A 20358-nucleotide genomic window follows, 5' to 3' on the forward strand; every position below is an offset into this window, starting at 1 on the left:
GGTGCCACGTTGAAAGTTACTGAGCTCTTCAGTACGGGCCATTCTACTGCCAATGTTTGTCTATGGAGATTGCATGGCTTTGTGCTCATTGTATACACCTGTCAGCAACGGGTGTGGCTGAAATAGCCAAATCCACTCATTTGAAGGGGTGTCCACATACTTTTGGCCATGTAGTGTCTATCAACTGCGTGTTGGCCATTTGCGGTTATAGCCTAGACGAGTGTCGGTGGAAATGTATTTTAGGACATTGGACATGACAATGACATTAATACATTCCAGTAGCGAAATAGTTAGTCTGTTATTTTACCTGCTGCGCAATGTCTCTCGCTCTCCTTCTCATTTGGCAATGGCCCACTGGTAAACAGGTGATGCACACATCATGACTTTTCCAGCACCTCTGCTGACCAAAAATGTGCTATAACTGTGCAAATAACTCTCTAACTAACAATGAATATCAATAAATGTGCAAATGCAGCTAGGCTCACTTTTATCTCAAAAAACGGCATCTGGCGACTGCATGATTGAAATACCGCTCGGGCCTGTCAGAGCAGGCCTACAATAATTATACCCCCAACGTGCTCTGCAGAGGTTGGGAGGTAAGTGTGTAATTTACCTCCCAATCTCTGATACAATTCTTATAGAAGTAGCTTAATTGTTTGATATTGTGATTTTTGCATGATTCTTCTGCACTTGTTCATGAGGACAATTGAATCGGTAACCTGCTTGTCAGGCAATTACTTTTACTTGACCCGGGCAAGCGGACAAGTGTTAATGTCGAGTCCTGTCAAGTGTTGGCTCCATGGCAGCATCATGATTGGGTGAGGTGCATGTTCGTTTCCGTGATGATTTCAATGAGCGAGGGGGCTGGTAGCTACCTGGAGTGGAACTTGCCCTGTTTGGCTCTCTGCTCGTGTTGTACCCGAGTGTTCTCGATCTTCACAGGACTGGGGATGAAACCGATTTCACAGCCTTCCTTCACCAGACGACCTATCCACCAGTCATTATTAAATTTCTACAACAGTGGGACAGATGTAAGACAGATCAGCCTTCTCCTTTTGCTCATCATCACCAACATCATTGTTATCCTCATCATTGTTATTGTCGTCATGGTTATCGTCATCATTGTCATCACCACCTTTATCATAATCATATTTAACCTCACCCTCCTCCTCCTCATCGTCATCATTGTTATCGCCATCATCATAATCATCATCATCATCCTTCTCCACCACATCATCATGTGATATTACTGTGACCCCTGACCTCTTTGACGTGGAGGAAGTCTTTAGCCTCAAAGGAGATGGCCATGCCCGGCACGGGGACGCCATCATCATTGGTGGCGCAGTAGTTGACATTTGTGCGGACAGCAAATGCAACTGGTTTAGTCTGCCAAAGGAAGAAAACAGAGGGGTTAAAAGTTTTTGTTCTACAATACTTATGGGTGTGAATCTTTAAACATTCAAACGATTCAAGTAAATTGGGATTCTTAACTTGATGAAAAATCCCTAACTGAAAAATTATGTTAGTGGGTCAATTTGTGGGTAAATAGTGGGTCGAGTTCCTCAACAACTAAGAGTGTTGAAGTGCGAGGCTACACTTCTCTGCTGTTTGGGGCCCTGGCTACCAAGCTGAAGCGAACCCGTGCACATGCGCACATTATATTCTTCAATAATTAAGGGGTACATATCATTAATTTACAAGTCACTAAATGGATGTAACAACTACAGATTGAGTTATTTCAGAATGCGTCTGACTCCAACAACAAATACAAGCATTGCACCCTATGCAAGTTAGTTACGGTACATTGAATATTGAGCGATGACTTGGCCACAGGTGACTGTGTGAGAAAGAAGTGTTGCATCTCGCTCATCTCAATATCCTAGCCTACTAATTGAAGTTGCGAGACATTGCAAGCAAAGAAATGACAAGATACAGCATTCAGATACAGATAGGCATAGTGCACAGGTTCAGACTGCCTGTCTGTGGGCCGACCTGCCTATACTGTGCTCCTCCCCTCGCTCTCCGTCCCTCCCTAGCTTGCTATGAAAGTTGCAAGTGTTTGCGTTCTCAGAAGTACGACAACTAATCAGTCAACTCAGTTCCAAAAACGACTGAATCTTAGGAGTCGATTCCTAGCGGAATCCAATCTTAACATTTAGAAATGGGAGTCGACACCAGAAGTCAATGTGCAAGGAGTTGAGGAATCAATTATAGAAAAGAAGGGTGACCCTAAACTTGTGAATACCAGTGCTGGACAAAAAAGTTATACTGAGATATACACTAGAAATGAGAGGACTGTACACATCATTTTGCTGCTCTGCAGTGCTCTGCAGTGCTTTAGTACACAACATTCCCACTTCACATAAGTCTTCATCAGGAGACAAAGCTGAACTCCACGGAATCGGGAGACAGCAGCGTTCGTTCCCTGAATGTAATTATACGTGATGTTTTTTTATAGCTGAGAAGAGAGCTGTGCTATTCGCGGGGCTATTTTCTCCCCGATTGTGTGAGGTGTAAAAATAACTGCAGTCAGAGATGCTGCCTGGCAGGCAGGTTGTGACTCACAGGCACACTCACTTCTTTCTTTATCAATGACCATGCTGATGTGCTGGACTGCGTTCCAAATGACACCCTATTCCCTATGTAGTGCGCTACTTTTGACGAGAGTCTGGTCAAACGTAGTGCACTAGATAGGGAATAGAGTGCCATTTGGGATGTATAGATTCTCTGCCCCTTCCTCTACCACCCTGCTATAGGCTACACAGCCTGGATGACAATCAATTGGAGGAAAGCAACACAACATGAGTTAGTGGCATAACCAACATACTGTATGAGCAAAAAGATCAACTAAGGTTGGAGCCTTGGAGCGATTAGACAGTTTCATAACTAAGCTTTGTTTTTGTCTTGTGTTTCCTTCTGACTAACAATGAGCCAACTGTACTTGTGCAAATGATCGGTAAATATAATCGGTACAATGGCTGGATCAATGTGTCCCAACATGAAATCATTTATGACTTTTCCCCCTCTGGGACAGCCATTCATCCAGGGTCTGTCCCAAATGACTCCCTATTCCCGTTTTTAGTGCACTTCTTTTGATCAGGGCTCATAGGGCCAAACGTATAGGGAATAGGGTCGAGATTTGGGAAGCAATGCCAGTCCATCTGAATAAAACAAACAGAATAAAATGTTATCCCTCCTAGGGCCTGACATAACCGCGTTAAACAGAGAGATCGATCCAATGCAAGAGAATGCAACGAGGTCAAACCCCCCAAACTTTCTAACAGACAGGAGGGAGCAACATGTCGTGCAAATCCACCCCCACCGTAGTAAGGCATCACACTTTCTGCAAAAATGAATTTAGAACATAAAGACTTTTTAAAAAATAGGTCACTGACAACAGAAAAGAGACGGAGGAAAAAATCGTAACCTGACCGTGGCCTTAAAGAATATCCTTTTTTATAACTTGTTTTTCGAGAATGACATAAAATGTTATGGGACATTATTGTAATCTGTGCTGAGTCTGGCCGTGGCAACAGGTAGCGGCAGTTGGTAACATGGACATGGCCCTATCCGGATGACATTTCCTCTGCCTGTGAAAGCATGACAAGCCCCTCGGCCACTGGCGGTCGAAGGAGAGCCAAGCCAAATGCACAATGATTACAACTCACATTCATCTCCACTGGCCCTTTTGCTAAATGTTTACCTGAAGATGAAAGAGAGAGGGAAGGGGAGCTGGAGTGGGAAATGGATGGCTTAGCCTACCACTAGTAAAAAATAATAATAATATCAAAGAGTCATACAGCATAAACCCAATGTGAAACCTTGAAAAATGCTATGCAAACACCAAAGGAATGACAAAGCTAAATCTGACTGGCCATTGTGCAGTTTGGGAAAAGTCCAGAGGGCTGGTCAATCTTTAGCACAGTGCAACTGACTAAATTGTGTTTTTTTTGCATAGAATGATCATTCATTTGCTAATTATTGGGGCCTGCGTGGTGTGTACAGACGTTGGATCATAATTTGAGCCAGTTTGCTACAGCAGGAAAATAATCCTGCAGCAACAGGAAATGTGAATTATTATGTGGATTATATTTAATGGACATTTTTGCAAGGGTGGATACATTTTTCGTAAGGGAAAGGGGAGAGTCTGAAATTACAAAATGGAAATTACAAACTTCAGAAGCCGTTTTAAGCCTCAAATACACGACACATTTTAAATAGTTCTCCTGCAACAGGGCGATCCAATTAAGAACCTACATCTGTAATGCCCAGACTCATTTCTGGTCCCAGTCCTTCCCTGTGTTGAAGAAGCCATACAAATGTCCGTGGAAAGCACTTAAGCCTGTATTAAAACCCAGAGATGTTGCAACAACTGTTAGGTAAGAATCCTCACTCGGAGGAGGGAGTGTAATTCTTCCCAGTCACCTTCATCCGCCGGCCTAGCTTATGGGACCCTCGGCAGTCACCAGGGTTTGGTAACATTCGGGGCTCAGTCGTGAAGACCAGGGGCTGGGGGGGGGGTCCCTTTCCTACAATTCTACATCATTTTACATGACTGGAGACATTACGAGGATATTTACTTCTACCACACAAATGATCCAGATGACAAGCTGACATTTATAAAATGAAAGACCCATGTCTTAAACGCAACCAATAGCATAGCCCAATGGAATCAGTGGACACACAGCTTTTAGACCTACAATATGAAGAGATTTTTGTCCACCAACTTTACAGTACACTCACTTATTCAAACAGGTTTTTCCCACCTTTGCATTTTGAAATATTGCGAAATACCTTCTAGCTGCTGCCTGCGGACATATTTAATCAATCCCTATCCCAGTCTGCTGTTCCCACAAGCTTCAAGAGGGCCACCATTCTTCCTGTTCCCAAGAAAGCTAAGGTAACTGAGCTAAACGACTACCGCCCCGTAGCACTCACTTCCGTCATCATGAAGTGCTTTGAGAGACTAGTCCAAGGACCATATCACCTCCACCCTACCTGACACCCTAGACCCACTCCAATTTGCTTACCGCCCAAATAGGTCCACAGACGATGCAATCTCAACCACACTGCACACTGCCCTAACCCACCTGGACAAGAGGAATACCTATGTGAGAATGCTGTTCATCGAATACAGCTCGGCATTTAACACCATAGTACCCTCCTAGCTCGTCATCAAGCTCGAGACCCTGGGTCTCGACCCCGCCCTGTGCCACTGGGTACTGGTTTTTCCTGACGGGCCGCCCCAGGTGGTGAGGATAGGCAACAACATCTCCACCCCGCTGATCCTCAACACTGGGGCCCCACAAGGGTGCGTTCTGAGCCCTCTCCTGTACTCCCTGTTCACCCACGACTGCGTGGCCACGCACGCCTCCAACTCAATCATCAAGTTTGCGGACGACACAACAGTGGTAGGCTTGATTACCAACAACGACGAGACGGCTTACAGGGAGGAGGTGAGGGCCCTCAGAGTGTGGTGTCAGGAAAATAACCTCACATTCAACGTCAACAAAACTAAGGAGATGATTGTGGACTTCAGGAAACAGCAGAGGGAACACCCCCCTATCCACATCGATGGAACAGTAGTGGAGAGGGTAGCAAGTTTTAAGTTCCTCGGCATACACATCTGTTGAATTTATTATGGATTTATTATGGATAAATGAATAAACAATATCCCCATTTTAAATAGAATTGTGTCTAGGTAAACTTATACTCTGTATGTTTAATAGACAATATGAGTTCATAAGAAGAAATTGTGTGACAGGAGAAAGGAGTAATAAAACCATTCCAACTGGGCAGGAACAAATGGGTTGTGGACTGTGTAAACACATAAGGTCGTTAGCCTATGGTTGACCCAACCTGAAACTTAGCTCTGGGGTTTTTAGATTAGGCAGTGAGTGCATTCCTAGGGTTTCTGTTAATTAAACCTGTCAGTTCAGTGGTGATCGATAATGTTGAGGGGTCAAAAGTTATCTGGGAGTGTGTTAGTAAGATAGAATGAACTTTTCAGCTTACTTTGTCCTGTCAAGAGGGGGGTTTGGTTAAGACAGTGAAATGACATCATGATCTGTATTTAAACTAATGCATGTGTTTGAGTGGGAGCGCGCTCCGAGAATACATTCTATTACCTATTATTTAAAGACTGGTCTGCGTCTATTCTATGCAAACAAGAAATCTTACAAATTCTCATAAAATAGATTAAGGGCTTTCAATTGATGAAAGCACATTGTCATAATTAAATTATACTAACAACATCACAGACAAACTGAATTGGTCCACCCACACAGACAGCATCGTGAAGAAGGCGCAGCAGCGCCTCTTCAACCTCAGGAGGCTGAAGAAATTCGGCTTGTCACCAAAAGCACTCACAAACTTCTACAGATGCACAATCGAGAGCATCCTGGCAGGCTGTATCACCGCCTTGTACGGCAACTGCTCCGCCCACAACCGTAAGGCTCTCCAGAGGGTAGTGAGGTCTGCACAACGCATCACCGGGGACAAACTACCTGCCCTCCAGGACACCTACACCACCCGATGTTACAGGAAGGCCATAAAGATCATCAAGGACAACAACCACCCGAGCCACTGCCTGTTCACCCCGCTATCATCCAGAAGGCGAGGTCAGTACAGGTGCATCAAAGCTGGGACCGAGAGACTGAAAAACAGCTTATATCTCAAGGCCATCAGACTGTTAAACAGCCACCACTAACATTGAGTCCAGCCACTTTAATAATGGGAATTGATGGGAAATTATGTAAAATATATCACTAGCCACTTTAAACAATGTTACCTAATATAATGTTTATATACCCTACATTATTCATCTCATATGTATATGTATATACTGTACTCTATATCATCTACTGCATCTTTATGGAATACATGTATCACTAGCCACTTTAACTATGCCACTTTGTTTACATACTCATCTCATATGTATTTACTGTACTCGATACCATCTACTGTATCTTGCTTATGCCGCTCTGTACCATCACTCATTCATATATCTTTATGTACATATTCTTTATCCCCTTACACTTGTGTGTATAAGACAGTAGTTTTGGAATTGTTAGTTAGATTACTTGTTGGTTATTAGTGCATTGTCGGAACTAGAAGCACAAGCATTTCACTACACTCGCATTAACATCTGCTAACCATGTGTATGTGACAAATAAAATTGGATTTGATTTGATTTGCTGTTCATTGACAGCCACAACTCAACAATCAGCTGTTTTATATTTTGTTGCCCAATTGCGTGATTCCCGACTGTGGACTAGGCCTATGTGCTCATAATGTGACAAAACACAATCCACAGCAATTTGTCATAATAAGCTAGTGATCCTCTGTGGCTAAATTCTGCTGGTGTAGTATTTTCAATGATTTCATTTATTTTCATAGAGAAAGGAGTAATTATATAAATTTGCAAATGGTACTTCAATTTATCTGCAGCACTTCCTGCGGCGCTATGTTTCCTTCCATGTTCCAAGGCCAAATAAATGAATCAACACTTCTTAATATTCATTCAATCGATTGTGGCCAGTAAACCCCATATGAGGTTGTGTAGGTAGGCCTACTGTTACAATTATTTAAAAGAATCTATCCGCAAGTAGCCTAGCCTACAATTATAATGAGAATAAATTCAGTAAGTCAATGAAGCCCAGTAGTAGTTTCAGCTATATTGTTATTGAAACGATGTAGGCCCTGTGAACTTTTTAAACGACGACTGAAATGACTGAAATGCATCATAAAAGGATTAGAAAGTTCAGGAAAACAACAGGGGAGCTCATCAGGTAAGCTATAGGCATAATGTGTGTGTAGAGAGAAAATCTGTATTGCTTTCAATTGCTAGACTAATGGTCATGAGCACTCACCTCAATTTAGATAACATTTCCCAGCCTAATTGTGACCAAACATCCAAGCGGAGATTCAGTGAAAAAAAAAATATGAGTTCCCATGCTTGTCTCAAAGCAGGGCATTGAAGCTGTCCCAATTAAAACGGTGCTCGAATTATCAGTTGACCGCACATGGCAATTGCTTCAAAAACAATTTTAGGTATCCTGCCGGAGCACCATTTTTTATTATTATTACTAAGCCATCATTTCTGAATGAAAGTTGATACCGAAAATCATTTTAGTATATACTGACAATGCATCATCCAAATTGGATGATTGCCTGTGCCGACACATAGTGTAAGTGGCTAAAGGAAAAGGTACTATTTTGTTCATCCTTAAACACCAAATTAGGCCTACCTTATCATACATTAGGCCTACCTTATCATACATTAGGCCTACCTTATCAGAAATGAGGCCTACCTTATCAGAAATGAGGCCTACCTTATCAGAAATTAGGTCTACCTTATCAGAAATTAGGTCTACCTTATCAGAAATTAGGCCTACCTTATCAGAAATTAGGTCTACCTTATCAGAAATTAGGTCTACCTTATCAGAAATTAGGCCTACCTTATAAGAAATGAGGCCTACCTTATCAGAAATTAGGCCTACCTTATTAAGACATTAGGCCTACCTTATAAGACATTAGGCCTACCTTGAATGATGAAAGTGAGGATGGCTAACCAGCTGAACCAATAGAATTACAGAGCAGCCACCGCATGTCCAAAAAAAAATCACAATCATGCTAAATTGTCATAATAAATGACATGGTGTTTTTGGTATAACAGTACCCAGACATTATCATGCTATTGTATTCGGTTTGTTACGTAGAATACTCATTCGTCATTAAGTGATCTTGCGAGACATAGCACCCTTATGAGAAGTGCCAGAGCATCGCTCTACTGCGCACCGGCAGCACCTTACCAGTGATTAGACCGGTTGGATGACTTCGGGAGTTTCACGTAACCACAGCTCTATGAAGTAAGTGGCGCATTCCGTAACTACACTTTTGTTTACGCCATTGCAGCAGTGCAAAAGATTCGGGGCTGACCCAAATTTATTAGGGGTTAGAGCCCCGAAAACCAGGTCCTGGTGACGTCCATGATGGGACCATCTACCATGAATGTGCACCATTAGACTGATTGCCCAGTTTTATCTTGATCTGTAAATGGGTTTTTCCACTGTAAAAAAACATGTTTTTTTCCCCCCCAAATGGCACCGTCTTCCCTATATATGCACTACTTTTGATCAGAGCCTTAATGGCCCTGGTGAAAGTAGCACACTATCAAATGGAATGGAGTACCATTTAAAACACCGTCAGGTAGTGTGTGCCTGTGTGGTCTGGAGAACTGGGACTACCTTACTCATGCTCCACTGCTTCTCTCTCTCTCTAGCTATTCAGGGATCAATTACCTGGTCTGTGACGTCAGTAGCCCATGCTAGCCCAATCATATGATGCAAAACTCCTTCTGCCAGCTGTATTTCTGCCTGCTTAAGCAGCAATAGCTCAGATACACATGAAAACGCGAAATGACCCCGGAAATCGATAGAATATCGCTCAGAGATGCACAAAAAAGATATAGCATTCAAAATGTGTGAATCTGTCTTTTAATGCTATTTCAGGGACCTGTGTGCATCTGCGTATCTCATCTCCTGACCTCGTATGACACCTGTGTACACTATCACCCCCCTGTTCCTCTCCTGTCATCCCCCTGTTCCTCTCCTGTCCATCCCTGTGTTCCTCTCCTGTCCATCCCTCTGTTCCTCTCCTCTCCTGTCATCCCCCTGTTCCTCTCCTGTCATCCCACTGTTCCTCTCCTCTCCTGTCCATCCCCCTGTTCCTCTCGTCTCCTGTCATCCCCCTGTGCCTCTCCTGTCCATCCCCCTGTTCCTCTCCTGTTCATCCCCCTGTTCCTCTCCTCTCCTGTCATCCCACTGTTCCTCTCCTCTCCTGTCATCCCCCTGTTCCTCTCATCTCCTGTCCATCCCCCTGTTCCTCTCATCTCCTGTCCATCCCCCTGTTCTCTCCTCTCCTGTCCATCCCCTGTTCCTCTCCTGTTCATCCCCTGTTCCTCTCCTCTCCTGTCATCCCACTGTTCCTCTCCTCTCCTGTCCATCCCCCTGTTCCTCTCGTCTCCTGTCATCCCCCTGTTCCTCTCCTGTCCATCCCCCTGTTCCTCTCCTGTTCATCCCCCTGTTCCTCTCCTGTCATCCCCTGTTCCTCTCATCTCCTGTCATCTCCCTGTTCCTCTCCTGTCATCCCCCTGTTCCTCTCCTCTCCTGTCATCCCCTGTTCCTCTCTTGTCATCCCCTGTTTCTCTCCTGTCATCCCCCTGTTCCTCTCCTGTCCACCCCCTGTTCCTCTCTTGTCATCCCCTGTTCCTCTCCTGTCATCCCCCTGTTCCTCTCCTGTCATCCTCCTGTTCCTCTCCTGCCCATCCCCCTGTTCCTCTCCTGTCATCCTCCTGTTCCTCTCCTGTCCATCACCTATCCATCCCCCTGTTGCTCTCCTCTCCTCTTCTCCTGTCCATCCTCCTATTCCTCTCCTCATTGCTCCTCTCCTGTCCATCCCCCGTTCCTCTCCTATCTATCCCCCTGTTCCTCTCCTGTCCATCTGCTCATCTCCTCTCCTGTCCATCCCCCTGTGCCTCTCCTGTCCATCTGCTCATCTTCTCTCCTGTCCATCCCACTGTTCCTCTCCTGTCCATCCCCCTGTTCCTCTGCTCATCTCCTCTCCTATCTATCCCCCTGTTGCTCTCCTCTCCTCATCGCTCCTCTCCTGTCCATCCCCCTGTTCCTCTCCTGTCCATCCCCCTGTTCCTCTCCTCATCTCAACCCTCCCACCCATCCCCCTGTTGCTCTCCTCTCCTCTTCTCCTGTCCATCCCCCTGTTCCTCTCCTCATCGCTCCTCTCCTGTCCATCCCCCTGTTCCTCTCCTCATCGCTCCTCTCCTGTCCATCTGCTCATCTCCTCTCCTGTCCATCCCCCTGTTCCTCATCTCCTCTCCTGTCCATCCCCCTGTTCCTCATCTCCTCTCCTGTCCATCCCCTGCACCTCTCCTGTCCATCCCCTGTTCCTCTCCTGTCCATCTGCTCATCTCCTCTCCTGTCCATCCCCCTGTTCCTCATCTCCTCTCCTGTCCATCCCCCTGTTCCTCATCTCCTCTCCTGTCCATCCCCCTGCACCTCTCCTGTCCATCCCCTGTTCCTCTCCTGTCCATCTGCTCATCTCCTCTCCTGTCCATCCCCCTGCTCCTCTCCTGTCCATCCCCCTGTTCCTCTCCTGTCCATCCCCCTGTTCCTCTCCTGTCCATCCCCCTGCTCCTCTCCTGTCCATCACCCTGTTCCTCTCCTGTCCATCCCCCTGTTCCTCTCCTCATCTCTACCCTCCCATCCATCCCCCTGTTGCTCTCCTCTCCTCATCTCCCTGTCCATCCCCCTGTTCCTCTCCTTTATGCAACACAGAAATGCATTCATTAGGCATGCAGTATTGACTGCAGCCAGAGAGAGGGTGGGAGAAAGCGAGGGGAAGAGAAAGAAGGCTGGTGAGAGTGAGTGAGGGGAGAGTGAGAGAAAGAGAGACAGGGATGAAGAGGGAGAGAATAGGATAGGCCGGAGGGAGGAAAGGCCGGTGAGAGAATGAGGGGTTGGAGAAGAGCGAGTGAGGACATAGGGAAAGAGAAAGAAGGGAGGAAGAGAATGGAATAAAGAGTGGACTGATGGAAAAGACAAAACGAGATAGCAGGTTGAAGAGGAGCCAGATCTTTAACTGGGAACCCTGGTAGGTTGCGCTGTGGTTGACGGCCAATTAACACCACAGAGACCTCTCTCTTTCTCTCTCTCTCTCTTCCTTGTCTTTCTCTCTCTCTCTCTCTCTCTCTGTCAACATGACTCTATTTTATGCATATTTCATTGGCTAATAACCTGGAGCCTTCTCTGTGCCCGTACTGACAGTGTTATTAGACACCTGTCCTGTGTGTTGCTGTGTCCGCCTTGTAACTTGTAATCTGGCACCGTCATTGCATAAGCACGCAACGGTGGATCTCGCACCATAAATAAAGATTCTCGTATCATTTCACCTTGAGCAAACGTTTCAAATTGTTCTGAATTCAATTGTAAATCCTTACTGTGCGCAGAGCGGGCACAATGTGCTAGCTGTGAAGTAGGAGCCCGTAAAATGTGCCGAGGTAAGGTCCCCTTAACCTTCATCAATCCAGCATTTTTTTTTTTTTTTCATAAATGAGCAGAGCCAAATGGCCATTTCAGCACTGCCTATGCATAATGCAATAGATAATGAGGACAGTTCTCAGAAGTCCAGACAACTGAATATTTTACATTCATATTGTACGTAATTGGGTGACATTGATTGATTGTTGGGGGTATTTTTATAGAGGAAACGAGAGGTCCGCCTTGGTTTGAATCTGTGGTTATGTCTGAAACTGAGCCCCATTCCCTATAGTGCACTACTTTTAACCAGAGCCCTCTTTCTTTAACAATATAATTTTCTCTCTGCCTCTGTCACTCTCTCTGTCACTCTATATATGTTGCTCCCTCTGGTCACTCTCTCTGTCACTCTATATATGTTGTTCTCTCCCTCTATATATGTTGCTCCCTCTGTCACTCTCTCTGTCACTCTATATATGTTGCTCTCTCTCTCTCTGTCACTCTATATATGTTGCTCTCTCTCTCTCTGTCACTCTATATATGTTGCTCTCTCTCTCTGTCACTCTATATATGTTGCTCTCTCTCTCTGTCACTCTATATATGTTGCTCCCTCTCTCTGTCACTCTATATATGTTGCTCTCTCTCTCTCTGTCACTCTATATATGTTGCTCCCTCTGTCACTCTCTCTGTCACTCTATATATGTTGCTCCCTCTGTCACTCTCTCTTTCACTCTATATATGTTGCTCTCTCTCCCTGTCACTCTCTCTGTCACTCTATATATGTTGCTCTCTCTCCCTCTGTCACTCTCTCTTTCACTCTATATATGTTTCTCTCCCTCTGTCACTCTCTCTCACTCAATATATGTTGCTCTCTCTCCCCCTGTCAATCTCTCTTTCACTCTATATATGTCGCTCTCTCTCCCTCTGTCACTCTATATATGTTGCTCTCTCTCCCTCTGTCACTCTCTCTTTCACTCTATATCTGTCTCTCTCTCCCTCTGTCACTCTCCCTCTGTGTTTTTCTCCATTTTGCTGACTCCAGTGTATCACTGACTCCTTGGTGTTGCTCTGAGGTGATGGAGGGGAGGAGGGCAGACAGACAGCGTTGGTTTGCTGTCAGAGTGTGTTTTGGGAACAGCCTGTAGAACTGATTAGAGCTGTGCAGTCAGACAGAGGGGCTCAAATGCATGTGAGGGGCTACTGATGAGAGAGAGAGAGAGAGAGAGAGAGAGAGAGTGAGAGTGTAGTACCTTGGCCTTGTCGAGCTGTGTCTGAGCCTGCCGCTCTGCCTCTCGTCGCACTGCCTCCTTATCCTCCTCCAGGGAAACATCGGAGTCTGATGGACGGCTGGTGTAGGAGTCCGCCGAACCCTGCAGAGTAGAGGGAAACACACATTAAGGAAAGATACATGACAGATTAATGTATCCGACCTCAATAATACACAACAGAGACTAACTCTTCAGCCCTCAACATCAAACAACAGACTTACTCTTCAGCCCTCAACATCAAATAACAGACTTACCCTTCAGCCCTCTACATCAAACAACAGACTAACTCTTCAGATCTTAACATCAAACAACAGACTTACCCTTCAGCCCTCTACATCAAACAACAGACTGACTCTTCAGATCTTAACATCAAACAACAGACCTACCCTTCAGCCCTCTACATCAAACAACAGACTTACCCTTCAGCCCTCTACATCAAACAACAGACTTACCCTTCAGCCCTCTACATCAAACAACAGACTTACTCTTCAGATCTTAACATCAAACAACAGACTTAATCTTCAACCCTCAACATCAAACAACATACTTACTCTTCAGCCCTCTACATGAAACAACAGACTTACTCTTCAGATCTTAGCATCAAACAACAGACTTACTCTTCAACCCTCAACATCAAACAACAGACCTACTCTTCAACCCTCTACATCAAACAACAGACTTACTCTTCAGATCTTAGCATCAAACAACAGACTTACTCTTCAACCCTCAACATCAAACAACAGACTTACTCTTCAGATCTTAACATCAAACAACAGACTTACTCTTCAACCCTCAACATCAAACAACAGACTTACTCTTCAGCCCTCTACATCAAACAACAGACTTACTCTTCAGATCTTAGCATCAAACAACAGTCTTACTCTTCAACCCTCAACATCAAACAACAGACTTACTCTTCAGCCCTCTACATCAAACAACAGACTTACTCTTCAGATCTTAGCATCAAACAACAGACTTACTCTTCAACCCTGAACATCAAACAACAGACTTACTCTTCAGCCCTCAACATCAAACAACAGACTTACTCTTCAGACCACAACATCACACAAAAGACTTACCCTTCAGCCCTCTACATCAAACAACAGACTGACTCTTCAGATCTTAACATCAAACAACAGACCTACCCTTCAGCCCTCTACATCAAACAACAGACTTACCCTTCAGCCCTCTACATCAAACAACAGACCTACCCTTCAGCCCTCTACATCAAACAACAGACTTACCCTTCAGCCCTCTACATCAAACAACAGACTTACCCTTCGGCCCTCTACATCAAACAACAGACTTACGCTTCAGCCCTCTACATCAAACAACAGACTTACTCTTCAGATCTTAACATCAAACAACAGACTTACTCTTCAACCCTCAACATCAAACAACAGACTTACTCTTCAGATCTTAGCATCAAACAACAGACTTACTCTTCAACCCTCAACATCAAACAACAGACTTACTCTTCAGATCTTAACATCAAACAACAGACTTACTCTTCAACCCTCAACATCAAACAACAGACTTACTCTTCAGCCCTCTACATGAAACAACAGACTTACTCTTCAGATCTTAGCATCAAACAACAGACTTACTCTTCAGCCCTCAACATCAAATAACAGACTTACCCTTCAGCCCTCTACATCAAACAACAGACTAACTCTTCAGATCTTAACATCAAACAACAGACTTACTTCAGCCCTCTTCAAACAACAGACTGACTCTTCAGATCTTAACATCAAACAACAGACCTACCCTTCAGCCCTCTACATCAAACAACAGACTTACCCTTCAGCCCTCTACATCAAACAACAGACTTACCCTTCAGCCCTCTACATCAAACAACAGACTTACTCTTCAGATCTTAACATCAAACAACAGACTTAATCTTCAACCCTCAACATCAAACAACATACTTACTCTTCAGCCCTCTACATGAAACAACAGACTTACTCTTCAGATCTTAGCATCAAACAACAGACTTACTCTTCAACCCTCAACATCAAACAACAGACCTACTCTTCAACCCTCTACATCAAACAACAGACTTACTCTTCAGATCTTAGCATCAAACAACAGACTTACTCTTCAACCCTCAACATCAAACAACAGACTTACTCTTCAGATCTTAACATCAAACAACAGACTTACTCTTCAACCCTCAACATCAAACAACAGACTTACTCTTCAACCCTCAACATCAAACAACAGACTTACTCTTCAGATCTTAACATCAAACAACAGACTTACTCTTCAACCCTCAACATCAAACAACAGACTTACTCTTCAGCCCTCTACATCAAACAACAGACTTACTCTTCAGATCTTAGCATCAAACAACAGACTTACTCTTCAACCCTGAACATCAAACAACAGACTTACTCTTCAGCCCTCAACATCAAACAACAGACTTACTCTTCAGACCACAACATCACACAAAAGACTTACCCTTCAGCCCTCTACATCAAACAACAGACTGACTCTTCAGATCTTAACATCAAACAACAGACCTACCCATCAGCCCTCTACATCAAACAACAGACTTACCCTTCAGCCCTCTACATCAAACAACAGACCTACCCTTCAGCCCTCTACATCAAACAACAGACTTACCCTTCAGCCCTCTACATCAAACAACAGACTTACCCTTCGGCCCTCTACATCAAACAACAGACTTACGCTTCAGCCCTCTACATCAAACAACAGACTTACTCTTCAGATCTTAACATCAAACAACAGACTTACTCTTCAACCCTCAACATCAAACAACAGACTTACTCTTCAGATCTTAGCATCAAACAACAGACTTACTCTTCAACCCTCAACATCAAACAACAGACTTACTCTTCAGATCTTAACATCAAACAACAGACTTACTCTTCAACCCTCAACATCAAACAACAGACTTACTCTTCAGCCCTCTACATGAAACAACAGACTTACTCTTCAGATCTTAGCATCAAACAACAGACTTACTCTTCAACCCTCAACATCAAACAACAGACTTACTCTTCAACCCTCTACATCAAACAACAGACTTACTCTTCAGATCTTAGCATCAAACAACAGACTTACTCTTCAACCCTCAACATCAAACAACAGACTTACTCTTCAGCCCTCAACATCAAACAACAGACTTACTTTTCAGACCTCAACATCACACAACAGACTTACCCTTCAGCCCTCTACATCAAACAACAGACTTACCCTTCAGCCCTCTACATCAAACAACAGATTACGCTTCAGCCCTCTACATCAAACAACAGACTTACCCTTCAGCCCTCTACATCAAAAAACAGACTTACCCTTCAGCCCTCTACATCAAACAACAGACTTACTCTTCAGATCTTAACATCAAACAACATACTTACTCTTCAACCCTCAACATCAAACAACAGACTTACTCTTCAGCCCTCAACATCAAACAACAGACTTACTCTTCAGACCTCAACATCACACAACAGACTTACTCTTCAGACCTCCAGACCTCAACATCACACAAGAGATGAACTCTTCAGACTCACACTCATCAGACACACCAACACTCACTGTCACAGAATCTATACACCATGCCCCTGCTGTCAGTGAGGCATCACAGTTGAAAGGTCCAAATTTGAAGACAATTGCTGGTAAACTAGTTTGCAATGGACATTGCTGCCTTGTTCAGTAGTGTCTCACTGAAACTCAAGCAGAAGCACTATTTTTGGGAGAGGGGTTCTGTCAAAAACAAAAAAGTTGTAAAAAAACACTATGAGACCACAAATAAATTAATGACCACACTCAACGCCAGAGGTACAATGCATCGTCGAAGAGCATCAAAGCCTAGTTAGTGAACTTAGTGAACAGGCGCACAACGTCTAAATCACACAATATTCAAACCCAGAGGGAGGAGATGCAGAAAGAAATCACAATAGCTAATTGGATGCATGTTTCAAATGGACATTCCCCTGCTTCTCATAAAGCAGCGGGACACCCACTATCTCACATTGCCTAAGGACACATCAGTAACTATAGGGTACTATAGCTGTAGGTTTGTCTTCCATGACGTGAGCGCTCTCTCTCTCTCTCTCTCTCTCTCTCGCTCTCTCTCTCTCTCTCTCTCTCTCTTCTCTCTTACTATTTTCTACATTGTAGAATAACAGTGAAGACATCAAAACTATGAAATAACACGTATGGAATCATGTAGTAACCAACAAAAGTGTTCAACAAATCAAAACATATTTTACATTTGAGATTCTTCCATGTAGCCACCCTTTGCCTTGATGACAGCTTTGCACACTTTTGGCATTCTCTCAACCAGCTTCATGAGGAATGCTTTTCCAACAGTCTTGAAGGAGTTCCCACATATGCTGAGCACTTGTTGGCTGCTTTTCCTTCACTCTGCGTCCAACTCATCACAACCCATCTCAATTGGGATGAGGTCAGGTGATTGTGGAGGCCAGGTCATCTGATGCAGCACTCCGTCACTCTCCTTGAGCCTGGAAGTGTGTTGGGTCATTGTCCTGATGAAAAACAAATGATAGTCCCACTAAGCGCAAACCAGATGAGAAGGGGTATTGCTGCAGAATGCTCTGGTAGCCATGCTGATTAAGTGTGCCTTGAATTCTAAATAAATCACTGACAGTGTCACCAGCAAAGCACACCCACACCATAACACCTCCTCCTCCATGCTTCACAGTCGGAACCACACAGTTTATACACACAGGCAGGCACAGACAAGCTGGGACACACACACACACGCACAGACACAAACACACACACACTCTGCAAAGCTACAATGCGGGCAGGCAGCCCAGTATGTTTATAGCCCTGTTTTGTTATTGTCAGACTCAGAGGGGCTTTTTGAACAGAAGGAAAGGTGATGCATTCTCTTACCTGCACAGAGAGGCAAGCCACTGCCAGCCACACAAGATCCTCACTGCACCATTACACTGCACTTTGTTCTCCTCTGTCTGGGTTCAAAATAAAAATAAATAACCTCAAACTGTACCCGGCTGATTTAAAACTACCCAAGCATCCCGTAACCCTTACAAAAAAATATCCATTAATTATAATCCACTTAATAATTGACATTTCCTGTTGCTACAGGATCATTGTAATGCTGTAGCAAACTGGCTCACATTAAGATCCTACATCTGTAGATGAGACACTGCTCATTAACTATCCATGTTTTTTCTCCTACGGTGTACCTGAGACACCGTCTATAAATAACTCTCTACTCTTTATCTGAAACACCGCTTATGTTTCATGCATTTTGCTTCATGCTTTGGATATCGGTGTCTTACCTCATTCGTTAAAGCCTACCTAAAAGTAGTTTTAGTACCCACACTTCACCATCACAGGAGCTATGCACACACATGTACACAGAGTTGCGCACGTAAGCACGCACGCACGCACGAACCAACTGCACATGGTAGTGTAGGTTACTTTCCAAATGTAATCCGTTACAGTTACAAGTGACCTATTATTACTCTCAGTTACTTATGGATTACTTTCCCCTTAGAAGAAGACAAGAAAAGGATCCATCAAACGCATGTGGTGTGTCATTAGAGTGGTCTCTGGCTTGTGGTCAGACTCGTTCAGGCTGAACAAACGTTGTGCTTATTTTCTGCGCTGAATTGAATTTCATTGAGAAAACAGAAAGGTGTCAATACATTCGATTCGCAAACATCCTTTCTGAATGTAAAAGTAATCCAAGAAGTAATCTAGTTTTTTCAAAAGTATCTGTAATCTGATTACAAAATATTTGCTGGTAATGTAACTGATTACTGTTAGCGTTTTTTGGATAATAAGTTACTCCCCAACCCTGCGCACACACGCTCACAAACACTACAGTATAACATACAACCACACCAACCACACCAACCTCATGTATCCTGGTATCCTCATGTGACTGACACTGTTCAAACCATCATTCCATTATGTCCAGAGTAAAGCAGGGGTCTGACCAAGAGAGTTACGACATAATGAGGACTCTGACAGTGATGACGGACAACCCCACTGACCCTTATCATCCCTAACGCAGCATGACAATACCACCCCCTGACCCCTATACAGGCACGCACAGGTGCATGCGATGATGTACATTCAGTACACACACCAGTGGACGTATAAGTTCACGCACACACAAACGTGCACACGCACACAAACAGGAGATAAAGGAAGCATGTTTGAATAATCGGCTTACACAGTCATCGGCGCTCTTGATGCGACCTCCCTTGGATCTTTTCAGCAGCCGAATCCAGGTGGCCTTCATCAGTCACACTTGTCATTCAGTGTCCCGGGCCACTGTTAAGTATCCCTACTGTGACTAAAGATACCTGGACTGCTATTGCTACGAATACCTCTACAGCTATGGCTACCTTTGTTAGGGTTACCTTTGGTGTGGCTGCCAATACTGCAGCGACAGATGTGCTACCTTTGCTCCTGCTACTGCCGTTTGCTACTAGGTCAAAAGCTACTGATACATGTAATGCTCCAACTACCGTTAATGGTGCTGCTACGTTGTCCACGTGAGCTCTCCAATCTCAGCAGCTGCCTGCCTCTCCTCAAGCCTAGTCTATCTGCCGGCGTTGGTGCTGAAGCCGCCTGGCCTGTGTGAGCTGGGCGGCCGCGATGCTCCTTCTCTCCCCTGCTTCCTCATGCCTCAGTCCAGCTCCAGCCCCAGCCCTGTTGTCCTTCCTCCACAGGCTGGGCTGCCATGCTCCTTCCTCGGGGACAGATAAGAGCACGCCTGCCTGGATCCTGGATGATCAGTGTGAGGATGCTAATTTTATTGCTACTGCTGCTGCTTAGCTGGTGCCTGCTGCATTCAATCTCAGCTCTCCTTAGCCTGTAAATATATCTATCTCACACTCTCTCTCGCTTTCTCTTACCGGATTTCTTGCATTTTGTTTCTACCTCTGTGGTTCTGCCTGTCTCTCACTCTCTTCCCCTCTCTCTCTCTCGCTCTCTCTCTGGCTCCCTTCTGTATCGCTCCCCCTCCTCCTTGCTTGTTCTCTCGTTTTCCCCTGTTCCTCCTCACA

The 20358-nt window shown here is 44.5% G+C and overlaps 1 protein-coding gene across 7 annotated transcripts in view; it reads right to left on the minus strand.

Annotated features, from left to right (window-relative positions):
* LOC112215649 (voltage-dependent L-type calcium channel subunit beta-2) overlaps positions 1 to 20358 on the minus strand; it is a 131608-nt gene that overhangs the window by 25167 nt on the left and 86083 nt on the right. For all 7 annotated transcript variants that reach the window (XM_024374853.2, XM_024374851.2, XM_024374855.2 and 4 more), the window contains 3 exons: positions 13304 to 13423; positions 1264 to 1386; positions 876 to 1012 (listed from right to left, as the gene is read on the minus strand). In XM_024374853.2, coding sequence (XP_024230621.1) covers positions 876 to 1012; positions 1264 to 1386; positions 13304 to 13423 — 380 coding nt within the window. The remainder of the gene's footprint in view (positions 1 to 875; positions 1013 to 1263; positions 1387 to 13303; positions 13424 to 20358) is intronic.

Source organism: Oncorhynchus tshawytscha, linkage group LG16 (genome assembly GCF_018296145.1).
Source record: "Oncorhynchus tshawytscha isolate Ot180627B linkage group LG16, Otsh_v2.0, whole genome shotgun sequence".
NCBI lineage: Eukaryota > Metazoa > Chordata > Actinopteri > Salmoniformes > Salmonidae > Oncorhynchus > Oncorhynchus tshawytscha.